Source organism: Lampetra fluviatilis, chromosome 61 (assembly GCF_964198595.1).
Source record: "Lampetra fluviatilis chromosome 61, kcLamFluv1.1, whole genome shotgun sequence".
Lineage (NCBI taxonomy): Eukaryota > Metazoa > Chordata > Hyperoartia > Petromyzontiformes > Petromyzontidae > Lampetra > Lampetra fluviatilis.
Window position 1 is genome coordinate 3,711,320 of NC_136335.1, and position 12,500 is coordinate 3,723,819.

Here is a 12,500-nt window from a genome sequence, read left to right on the forward strand (position 1 = left end):
CTAGGAAAATCTGGAGGCTCCGACGGGGTTTAGGCCCAGGCCAGGCTCCCGCGATGGGCCGTCGCGAGGGGTGCGTGAGGGGGTGGTGGCGATAATTTATTTTTAAAAATAAAATTATTATTAATAGAACGAGACACACTGCAACACACACACACAAATAACACAACCGACGGAAGCGTAGAGAGAGAAAATAGAAATTTAAAAAAATACCTCCTCAGTTTGAAGGGCCGATCGATCGGGTGGGAGAGGAAGGAGAGAGGGGGGGGGCGGGGCTGTGAGGGGCGGGGCTATGAGGGGCGGGGCTGTGAGGGGCGGGGCTGTGAGGGGCGGGGCTGTGAGGGGGCGGGGCTGTGAGGGGCGGGGCTGTGAGGGGCGGGGCTGTGAGGGGCGGGGCTGTGAGGGGCGGGGGCTGTGAGGGGCGGGGCTGTGAGGGGCGGGGGGGTGTCTGCCGCTCAGCGCCCCCGTCAATGGTAGGGGGGGAGGTGGGGGGAGGCGAGGGGGGAGGTGGGGGGGAGGTGGGGGGGAGGTGAGGGGGAGGTGGGGGGAGGTGTGGGGGGGAGGTGGGGGGAGGTGGGGGGGAGGTGGGGGCAGATGAGGGGGAGGTGGGGGGCAGGCGAGGGGGAGGCGAGGGGGAAGGCGAGGGGGGAGGTGGGGGGAGGTGGGGGGAGGTGAGGGGGGAGGTGAGGGGGGAGGTGAGGGGAGGTGGGGGGAGGTGGGGGGAGGTGGGGGGAGGTAGGGGGAGGTGGAGGGGAGGTGGGGGAGGTGAGGGGGGAGGTGAGGGGGGAGGTGGGGGGAGGTGAGGGGGGAGGTGAGGGGGGGAGGTGAGGGGGGAGGTGAGGGGGGGAGGTGAGGGGGGAGGTGAGGGGGAGGAGGTGGGGGGAGGTGAGGGGGGAGGTGAGGGGGGGAGGTGAGGGGGGAGGTGGGGGGAGGTGAGGGGGGAGGTGGGGGGGAGGTGAGGGGGGAGGTGGAGGTGGGGGGGAGGTGGGGGGAGGAAGAGTTGGGGAGGTGGGGGAGGAGGTGGGGGGAGGAGGTGGGGAGGAGGTGGGGGGAGGAGGTGGGGGGAGGAGGTGGGGGGAGAGGTGGGGAGGAGGTGGGGAAAGAGGTGGGGGGAGGAAGCGGGGGGAGGAGGCGGGGGGAGGAGGATTTGGGGGGGGGAAGAAAGTCGGGGAGGAGAAGGTGGGGGTAGGTTTGGGGGGAGGGAGGAGGAGTTGGGGGGTGGGAAGTGGGGGGTGGAGGAAGGAGGTCGGGGAGGAGATGGTGGGGGAGGAGGTGGGGAGGGGCGGAGATGGTGGGGGAGGAGGTGGGGAGGGCTGATAGGAGATGCCCACAGACTCACACACTGCCCACGCATAGACTAATAGAGACATCACACCGACGATGATGATACAACTACTCCGCTATTTCCTGACGCTAATTCTGCTGGTTCGACCACCTGAATGTGACATTGTTAGCTGCTGGCTCTGCATCAATCTCCATCAGAAGGAAGAACAACAAGAACACATTGTCCTGCGGAGGGAGCTGGTAGGAACGTTGGGTTGCTCGGTCAATGGCCTGCAGGGTCAACGGCGGCGTGGTGTATTCCGCAAATATGCCCGACTGTGAGGGCGGGCACAAGCCGGCGTGAGCAGGTTAAACGTTGAGTTTTATAAGGGCACCACGGGGTGACCAGCCCCTCCCCACCCAGCCCCCACCCCCCACCTAGCCCCACCCTCCCCACCCAGCCCCTCCCCACCCAGCCCCTCCCTGCACGACGGACACAATAATCCCCTGTGGGCTGGTGTAACCAGGAGGTTCCTACCAGTAGAAGTTGTTTTGTACTGCAGTTGCAGTTTACGATCGGCTTGCTGCGCCGTTTGCCCGCGGCTGATTTGCCAGCTGAGTGCAAGCGGCCGAACCCGGCAGCCCTCACCAGAGGTCGCAACCGGGTACCCGATACCCGTACCCTACCCGATACCCGGCTACCCGTACCCGGTCGGGTACGGGTACCCGTTTGCGACCCTGGTGCGGCCGGGTACGGGTAGGCCGTGAGTCACTGGTGAGTCACCGTTTGTCACTCATTTCCCAACGTCGTCTCTTCTCACAATTCAAGTTCCTAGAATCAACCCACCCGCGCCTGCAACATGGCTTCATCCCAGAGGTCGCAATCGGGTACCCGATACCCGTACCCTACCCGTACCCGGCCGGGTACGGGTAGGGTACGGGTACGGCCGGGTACGGGTATGGGTACCCGTTTGCGACCCTGGTGCGATCGGGTACGGGTAAGGAATCAAAACCCGTTTGCGACCTCTGGCCCTCACCTAACATGGCTCACAGAGAGCAGCAGCACAGCGGTGATGACGCGCGCCCACGCGTTTTCCTACACCCGGGGCGTTGCTATGCAACGGTTGCACGGCAACGGTTGCTCGGCGATAGTCGCTAAGGGTAGTGGCTGCTAGGCGACGGTTGCCCGGCAACGGTTGCGCCTCGCTCGGGTACCAGCGTGAATAGTCGATTAAAAATCGACCGCTGCAGCTTAACGACGACGCTTTCGTGCCTTGCGCACAATTATCGATTGGTTCACAAAGCGTTGGTGATTGGCAACACGCCTCGTCGTTTAGCCGCAGCGGTCGATTTTTAATCGACTATTAACGCTGGCACCCGAGCAAGGCGCAACCGTTGCCGGGCAACCGTCGCCTAGCAGCCACTACCCTTAGCGACTATCGCCAAGCAACCGTTGCATAGCAACTAACACGCAAATATGTCAACAGAAATGTTGCAAATGTTACCCTTGGTGATTCAATGCTGGCATGGGGCCTCCCTAGCAGCATCAGGTCACCAATCAGAATCAGAATCTATCCTGGAGAAATCCGATAAGCTACGAAGCGCTTTTTTCACAGGTGTCCAGTAGGGGCAGGTCAGACGAAAATAAAAATAAACAAATCAGTGAGCTCAGTAAATCCTTAACACACAACTCAACGCGTTGCGAGTCAACGTTTCGCCCTTAAAGGAGTGCGGGGGGGAGTATATAATAGGCGACGTTTCGAGCAATGACCCTTCTTCACAGAACAACAGAGAAGCCAGAGGCGGTAGCTTTTGCGACTGCTTTTTGATGTTGTTGTTGTTTTATTCACCGTCCGGGTGGCAGAGAAAACAGCTCACAAAGCACAAGGTTGTGAGTTCAACTCCTTGTTGGTGTTTCGATTTAAAGCTTTCGTGACTGCAGGGATTCATCTTCTTGGTTCTTTCGGTAAAGTCACGTAGAATGGAAATAAAAAAATACAAAATAATAAAATAATTCTCACGACGTTTCGGCCACAACGCAAGCAGCCGTTCTCAGGTGGAGAGCAGGCCTGTCGAGTAGACAGTCTGAAAGAATTATGTTATTGGTTGATTTTTATTACTTTATTATTTCCATTCAACGTGACTTTACCGAAAGATCCAAGAAGATGAATCCTTGTTGGTGGTTGACTCAACCCATCATGCCCACCCTCCCTCCGAGGTCGATAAAATATGCACCACTTTGTGAGGGGGGGAATAGACAACAGTGATTGTCACAAGAACTAGACTCGATCCCGCCATGACAACGTGGAATGTCCGCGGCAGGCACAAGGCATGTTAAAAGGAGATCAATCACCAGCGCTTCAATGCTCAGCGGAGCACAAACATCGCTTTGGCATTGACCTGATTCTATTGTAGCACGCGTGGTGCTTTCTGGCTTGTCACGGCTCTGATCTATAAAATAATTCACTGGTCAACACACGTTTTCTGGCATAAGGTATTCCAACGGTTTTAAGGTAATTTTTGGGTGCTGATTCCAAATCTGGCATCAGTTTTTTGTCTATCACATCAGGTTGTTTTTGAAATATCAAATATTGCATTTTCAATAAAAACTGCGGAAGAAAAATATTAAATAAATGTGGATATCTATCTTCTTGGTTCTTTCGGTAAAGTCACGTAGAAGGGAAATAATAAATTAATAATAATAAAACATAATAAAATAATTCTCACGACGTTTCGGCCACAACGCAAGCAGCCGTCCTCAGGTGAAGACCAGGCCTGTCGGGGAGACAGCATCTGAATTGAATATCTACATACAAGATATTGGATATCTACATAAAATGATATTATAAACACACTATCCTAAAACAACAGCACCATATGTTATCACTAAAGCAGTCACTGACTCGCAACAACTTGCAATCATAAGTGACAGAGTTAATTTCGGGTAAAATCAATGAAAATGCGGTATGCCGATAGCATACAAATGAGATGTGATAGAGCAAATCTGAGATCAGATTTGGAATCAGCACCCTGAAATTAGTCTAACACAGCTGCAAAAGTCCAGGCCAGAATTTTTTTTTGTTGACGATTATAATCAAACGCCTGCCAACGATACGCAACGCGGCGCTTTCGGATGCGCTTCTGCGTCCGTCTGGAACGCGTTTTTTTTCCCTTTCGATATTAGGAAGACACTGGGAGCCATGGTGCACTTTCAAATCAGCATCTACACTGATAAACGCCTTTCTTCGGAACTGCATTTTTGTGTGTTTAGTTTGCTGTCCTTCGCCCGCACCTCCTCCGAGCTCGGTTGGCTACGTACGGGTGCGAAAGAAATTCAACAGACGCACAGCAACAACAGCAGAAGCGGCGGGTACTGGGAACATGCCCATCTAATGTATTGCTGATAACACTGGTCAACAAAAAAAAACATTTTTTTCTGGCCTGGACTTTTGCAGCTGTTTTAGACGAATTTCAGGGTGCTGATTCCAAATCTGAGCTCAGATTTGCTCTATCACATCTCATTTTTATGCTATCGGCATACCCCATTTTCATTGATTTTACCCGAAATTAACTCTGTCACTTATGATTGCAAGTTGTTGCGAGTCAGTGACTGCTTTAGTGTTAAAATATGGTGCCTGAATTTTTAGGATAGTGTGTTTATAATATAATTTTATGTAGATATCCACATTTATTTAATATTTTTCTTCCGTAGTTTTTATTGAAAATGCAATATTTGATATCTCAACAACCTGACGTGATAGACAAAAACTGATGCCAGATTTGGAATCAGCACCCCAAAATTACCTTAAAACCGTTGGAATATCTTATGCCAGAAAAAAGTGTGTTGACCAGTGTGATCAGCCGTGCGAGTCGGGGAATAAGCCAACTCGTTTGTTCAGAGAGGCGGTGGGACCAGTTCTTGAGCGAGCGATCGATGGAATGATTTGGCCCCTCGGTGGCTGAAGCGCCAATCGGGTCAGACAGAACAGCGCATGGAAGAGGCAGGGCCGGATGAAGATGTTGTAGACCCCTGGGCTACAGGTCCTGTAAGGCCCCCCCCCCCCCCCAGTAATATTTTCAAAAGGAAAACAAAGTTGACGACGGCTACTTGCGATGTGGCCGAAACGTCGTGAGAATTATTTTATGATGTTTTATTTTTATTATTTTATTATTTCCATTCTACGTGACTTTACCGAAAGAACCAAGAAGATGAATCCCTGCAGTCACGAAAGCTTTAAATCGAAATGTAATAATTACTTGTTATTATTACGAATTATTAGTAATAAAGTCTTAATAATAGTAAGTATTCCGAGTAACAATACTCGGTAGTATTCTTGGTTCTTTCGGTAAAGTCACGTAGAAGGGAAATAATAAAATTAAAAAAATATGACATAATAAAATAAATAATTTTCATTCATTGTAATACAATTAAAATAATAAAATATTTTGTTATGTTTATTTTTATTTTATCATGTCCCTTCTACGTGACTTTACCGAAAGAACCAAGAAGATGAATCCCTGCAGTCACGAAAGCTTCAAATCGAAAAATGCAGGCAAGGTCCATTGAGCTGCGTGTCTCTTTCCCAGAAGCGACCCGGCAATCACAAATGATAGCTCAGCCAAGTGGCTGTTCACGTGGACATGTATGGCAGGCAAATGCTGTGCACGCGTGATGTTGACTCTCAATGTGGAGGGGAAAACCCAGAGGACTCGGATAACAAGTCCACGCGACCACGGGGGGAGAGAGAGAGACACGCAAACATATACAGCAGCAGGCGTCAGGGTCGGGATCGAACCCACGACCTCCTGTATACCAGGCGAGGTAGTCAACATCTCCTAGCCACCGTGATGATGATGAGAGAGAGAGACGCGCAAACTCCAAATATACAACAGCAGGCGTCAGGGTCGGGATCGAACCCACGACCTCCTGTATACCAGGCGAGGTAGTTAACATCTCCTAGCCACCGTGATGATGATGAAAGAGGGAGACACGCAAACTCCAAATATACAGCAGCAGGCGTCAGGGTCGGGATCGAACCCACGACGTCCTGTAGACGAGGCGAGGTAGTTAACATCCCCTAGCCACCGTGATGATGATGAGAGAGAGACGCGTAAACTCTAAATATACAGCAGCAGACGTCAGGGTCGGGATCGAACCCACGACCTCCTGCACACCAGGCGAGGTAGTCCACATCTCCTAGCCACCGTGAGGATGATGAGAGAGAGAGAGACACGCAAACTCCAAATATACAGCAGCAGGCGTCAAGGTCGGGATCGAACCCACGACCTCCTGTACACCAGGCGAGGTAGTCAACATCTCCTAGCCACCGTGATGATGATGAGAGAGAGACGCGCAAACTCCAAATATACAGCAGCAGGTGTCAGGGTCGGGATCGAACCCACGACCTCCTGTACACCAGGCGAGCTAGTCAACATCTCTCCACCGCGGCGTCCGGTACTGGCAAACTGCGACCTTTTCTCTGGGTTGAGTGACGTTAAAGACCCCCCCACCCGACCCCACCCCCGATCCCGTGTCGCCCAGGAATTCGGGAGGTGGCATTCGCTCCGAGACCGCCCCTGACTGATGACGTTCCGCAGCCGGGCCCAGGGCGAGGATTGCGGCGACCCTCCAGCCCCCGAGTTCTCGAGCCCTGTGTGGTGCGTGTGTCGAACGTCGCTCCGACGTTCCGAGTTCTACTCGGTTTGAAGCGACGCGCTCGTTGTAACCATCTCAACCCGTCGCTTTTCAAGGTGACGGGGCAGAAATTACGCGCGACCGATTTGTAGTTTGCATCGTGATGTCGTATTCTTAGGTTTTTTCGGTAAAGTCACGTAGGTAAAAATTAAAATTTATAAAAGTAAAATTAAAAAAATTAAAAAGTAAAAAAATCACGACGTGTCGGAGGCAACACAAGCTTCCGTCTTCAGGTGGGAGGAGGACACACAACAAACTAAGCACAAAAATCAGTTGTAAAGAATTGAGTTTTCAATGTAGTATAGTTGTGTAGTGTATAGTGTAGTGTAGTATGTTTGTTTAACTTCTTTCGCACCACCACACGTAGCCAACCGCACGCTAATCAGAAGTGTGCGTGGGGGGGGGGGTATCGAACTAAACACAAAAGCCGCTTCTAAACAAATGAGTGTTATCAATATAGACGACGATGATTTAAAAGTGCACACAGCTCCCAGCGGCGCCCGTGAGTGGGTGGTGTGAGTGGAGAAGTGGGTGGAGGTGAGTGAGTGAGTGTGGGTGAGTGAGTGGGTGAGTGGGTGAGTGAGTGAGTGAGTGGGTGAGTGGGTGGGTGGGTGAGTGAGTGGGTGGGTGAGTGAGTGAGTGAGTGGGTGGGTGAGTGAGTGAGTGGGTGGGTGAGTGGGTGGGTGGGTGGGTGAGTGGGTGGGTGGGTGGGTGAGTGGGCTGGGTGACGTGGGTGGGTGGGTAAGTGGGTTGGGTGAGTGGGTGAGTGGGTGGGTGGGTGGGGTGAGTGGGTGAGTGGGTGAGTGAGTGAGTGGAGTGAGTGAGTGGGTGAGTGAGTGGGTGAGTGGGTGGGTGGGTGGGTGAGTGGGTGGGTGAGGTGGGTGGGTGGGTGAGTGGGTGGGTGGGTGAGTGGGTGAGGTGGGTGAGTGAGTGGGTGAGTGGTGTGAGTGAGTGGGTGGGTGAGTGGGTGGGTGGGTGAGTGGGTGGGTGAGTGGGTGGGTGGGTGAGTGGGTGGGTGGTTGTGAGTGGGTGGGTGGGTGGGTGAGTGAGGGGTGGGTGGTGTGAGTGGGTGGGTGAGTGGGTGACGTGGCGTGAGTGAGTGGGTGAGTGTACCGAACGTTTTAAACTTCTTTAGCGCCGTACGTAGCCAACCCGCGCGCTAATCAGAAGTGTGCGTGTGGGGGGGGGGGTATCGAACAAAACACAAAAGCCGCTTCTAAACAAATGAGTTTTATCAATATAGACGACGATGATTTAAAAGTGCACACAGCTCCCAGCGGCGCCCCTAACATCGGAAGGGAAGAACGTTCCAGACGGCCACAGAAGCAGCACGCCCAAAAGCCTTCGCCGCCGCCGCTGCTGCTGCCAAGACGAGCGGAGTGTCACGTGATGATGACTCGAAGCTTCCCTTGACGAGATACGGATTTGAAAAGCAAGGTGACATTTTTGGTTTTGCTAAACCCAAGATGACATCGTCGCCGGTGAACCACGCAGAGCGCACCCTGCGTGTAGCCGGCGGTGGCGATGGTAACTCCGCACGCGGCGTGGCTGGGGTACAACACTGGAGGCAGCAGCTAGGGTTGGTGGACCACCGGACGAACGTCGCAGAACTCCCTTCCACCCGTGGGTGGACTACGTGCAGGAGGAGCAACGCGGACTCCACCCGTCACCTCTGTAGGGGATTGAGCGTTGCCCCCTCGCGCGAGCCGTGGGGGGGGGGGTTTCTCCGGGAGCGCGCCGGTTTCCTCGAACTCGTGCATAAACCACTGCGAAATGATCTGAGCGCGTGTTGATATACGTAGAGGATCGCAGAGCTCGGTGAATTAACATTGCTCTAGAATGTTGGCGTGAAGCCCACCACGTAGCCTAACCCCCACGTTTTGAGTTAACTTCAACTCCCTCCAAAGACAAAGATCACCCGTGTAGCCTTCAACAGGCTGTCGGGGCAAGTGCTCCTCCCCTTCCTCCTCTTCCTCCTCCTTCTCTTCCTCCAACACACATTTAAGGCTGAGTCGATCTAGGCGAGACCCGAGACCGGCTGAAATAATCGCCCAACGCGCCTTGCCCGCGAGCGGAAATCAAACGCCGCTGTCGCTCCGGGTTCACAGCCCCAGCGCTGCTAACCGCTGCGCCACCGCTCGTCATTACGCAACACCCGCTCCTCCTCCTACTCCATACCCCTCACCTCCTACAAACCCTCCTCGCTGTATGGGCCAACCCCCCCACCGCCCCCCCCCCTCCTCGTCTCCGCTGCGATGAGCGGAGCCGTCTCGTTAGTTCGCATCACTTGCTGAGGCTGCAGCAGCAGCGGTAGCAGCAGCAGCAGCGGCAGCGGCAGCAGCAGCAGCGGCAGCAGCAGCGGTAGCGAGACGCGGTGCACGCGTGTCCCGGGCGTGGGACTGCGTGTGCAGGGTCAGGAGCCCCGGGGGAGAGACACAGTGCTGCTGTCTGCCAGGGTGAGTGAGTGGGTAAGTGGGTGGGTGAGTGGGTGGGTGGGTGAGTGGGTGAGTGGGTGGGTGGGTGAGTGGGTGAGTGGGTGGGTGAGTGGGTGGGTGGATGAGTGGGTGAGTGAGTGGGTGGGTGGGTGAGTGGGTGGGTGAGTGGGTGGGTGGGTGGGTGAGTGGGTGGGTGAGTGGGTGGGTGGGTGGGTGAGTGGGTGGGTGCGTGAGTGGGTGGGTGAGTGGGTGGGTGAGTGGGTGGGTGGGTGGGTGAGTGGGTGGGTGAGTGGGTGAGTGGTTGGGTGGGTGAGTGTGTGGGTGAGTGGGTGGGTGGGTGAGTGGATGAGTGGGTGGGGGGTGAGTGGATGAGTGGGTGGGTTGGTGAGTGGGTGGGTGGGTGAGTGGATTAGTGGGTGGGTGAGTGAGTGCGTGGGTGAGTGGGTGGGTGAGTGGGTGGGTGAGTGGGTGGGTGAGTGGGTGAGTGGGTGTGTGGGTGAGTGGGTGGGGGGGTGAGTGGGTGGGTGGGTGGGTTGGTGAGTGGGTGGGTGAGTCAGTGGGAGGGTGAGTGAGTGAGTGAGTGCGTGGGTTGGAGGGTGAGTGAGTGGGTGAGTGGCTGAGTGGGTGGGTGAGTGGGTGGGTGAGTGAGTGGATGGGTTGTAGAGTGGGTGGGTGGGTGAGTGAATGAGTGAGTGGGTGGGTGGGTGAGTCGGTGGGAGGGTGGGTGAGAGTGGCTGAGTGGGAGGGTGAGTGAGTGAGTGGGTGAGTGGGTGGGTGAGTGGGTGGGTGAGTGAGTTGGTGAGTGGGTGGGTGGGTGAGTGAATGAGTGGGTGGGTGGGTGAGTCGGTGGGAGGGTGGGTGAGTGAGTGGGTGAGTGAGTGAGTGGGTGAGTGAGTGGGTGGGTGGGTGAGCGAGTGGGTGAGTGGATGGTGGGTGAGTGGGTGGGTGAGTGAGTGAGTGGGTGAGTGAGTGGGTGGGTGGGTGAGCGAGTGGGTGAGTGGATGGTGGGTGAGTGGGTGGGTGAGTGAGTGAGTGGGTGAGTGAGTGAGTGCACGAGGAGTGTTAATGTGATGTCTTTACAATGTTGCTGCTGCTCATGGTTGATGCTTGGTGATGTTGACAAATTCGTGTGTTTCTCTAACTGTGGCTTCCTCCTCCTCTCGTTCCTCCACCTCATCCTCCTCCTCCTCGTGTGTTCTCTTTTCTGACGAATGCCCCTCGGGCGACGACGGTGACGACGACGACGACGACGACGACTGTGGCGGCCGTGCCGCGCTGGGAGCCAGGAGGAGGAGGAAGAGGAGGAGGAGGAAGAGGAGGAGGAGGAGGACGAGGAGGAGGAGGAGGCTGTCGCGATCGCGATGGGAGCCGCGCGGGCGATGGCCGCACTCTGGATCGTGGTCGGAGCGAGCGTTGGCGGTGAGAAGCCGCGTGCCCGTGGCACGACCCTCCCGAGCAATGAGCCTTGAGACTCTGCAACGCCTCGGTCTCCCCCCCCCCCCCTATTCCCTGCGCGCATGACAATGATATCGAGTCGCTTTGGGGCCGTCCATAAATGACGTCACGCACCTGGGGGGAGGTGGGGTCAGACATTTGTGACGATGTGTGACGAAGGGGGGGGGGGGGGTGAGAAATGTGACGTCGCATCAAAATGCGCAACTTTAAATAAATATAGACAACACGTTCTACTTAATTAAATTGAATTTTTGATAAATGTTTTCTCTTACAACATCAGAGTGCAGCGCCACATTAAATACGCACTACAATGACAATAGTTTAAAGCGATTTGAAGCATGTTTTATTTTTTTTGGGGGGGGAGGGGGGGCAGAGCTTTGTGACGTCATATTTGAGGGGGGGGGGTCTGACTTTTTGTGACGCCGTGTGACGAAGGGGGGGGGGGTAAAAATCGTCCAAAATCGCGTGACGTCATTTATGGACGGCCCCTAACCCAAAAGATAAATATTGACGCGATCTCACCCCAAAGACCTCTATGATACGTGCGTATCTGTCTGTGTGCATACAGTCACACGGGTGTACACGCAGGTACACGGGCAGACACCACAATGGCCGTTCGCCTCTAAGTGGCGGTGACGTCACCACCGCGCTCGTGCCAGGCTAGGTGCACCTTGAGGCCACGTGAAGTGCCGAAAAACCTCTGCTGGCAAGGAGGTCATGGGACAGACCCAGGTGCCATTGGTTGAACGACTGAGATGACTGCCAGATGCACCACCTGTGCTTCCCACTACTCCACATCGTGATTTAGCCGCCCGGCGCTCCGCTCGTTGTTGTGAGCGTCTTCTCCTCTGCCCTCCGTTGTTGTTGGAGGGCCACTGCCTTCCAACTGCCCAGCAGCAGCGTCCTTCACGAGCCTCCTCCACAGAGGCCGATCTTGACACCGCTGGTATCGGACATTTGGCAAGTCCACTCAGTTCCACATCCTCCTGTACCGCATCACTCCATCTCTTCTCTAGCCCGTGTCCTGCCCGTTTAGGCCCTTCTATCCGGCCAAACAGAAGCTGCTTTGGTGTGCGGTGGCTGGGCATGCGGGCTCCATCACCCAGCCAACGCAGCCTTGCCTGCCGGAGGTGCTCACTGATGGGACTGTGTCCAGATCTTGCAAAGATTTGTGAGCTCCTCGCACAATCCAGTTTGGTTCAACCCAGGATGGATCGTAGGCAGGCCAGATGTTCCTTCAAAGGGGCCCACGTTTTGCAAGCATAGAGAAGGGATGGCGTAAGTGTGGCTGAGATGACCCGGATATTAATTTGGAGCAAACGGCCAGGCAGCTTCCAGAAAGCGTCACGCAGCCGATGAAAAGGCAATACCACAACTGCCCCACCATTCACGGGGAGTGGAGTGGGTGGGGTGTTTTGTGACATCGAATGCCCAGGGAGGTGCTTTGTTTTTGTGGGACTGATGCTGAGACCACATCTCTTAGTTACACGCTCCAAGTTCTGCAGCAGAGCCTCCAACCCCTCCTCAGAGTGAGCAGCAATCACCAGATCATCACTAAACGTAACATGGCTGACCAATAGGGAGCCATTCCTTGACCCCACCTAGGCATCGATCAGCCTCCCATCGTATCTGCAGTACCAGATGGAAATTCGACC

The 12,500-nt window shown here is 54.8% G+C and overlaps 1 protein-coding gene across 2 annotated transcripts in view; it reads left to right on the plus strand.

Annotated features, from left to right (window-relative positions):
* The first annotated feature begins 9,203 nt into the window (after window positions 1-9,203).
* The window catches only part of LOC144951166 (uncharacterized), a 19,205-nt gene continuing 15,908 nt past the window's right edge, over window positions 9,204-12,500 (plus strand). Inside the window, exons 1-2 of one of the 2 annotated variants that reach the window (XM_078881305.1) lie at window positions 9,204-9,411; window positions 10,677-10,809. In XM_078881305.1, the coding sequence (XP_078737431.1) occupies window positions 10,752-10,809 (58 nt within the window). In that variant the 5' untranslated portion in view covers window positions 9,204-9,411; window positions 10,677-10,751. The remainder of the gene's footprint in view (window positions 9,412-10,676; window positions 10,810-12,500) is intronic. The other variant, XM_078881304.1, reaches the window with a different exon arrangement.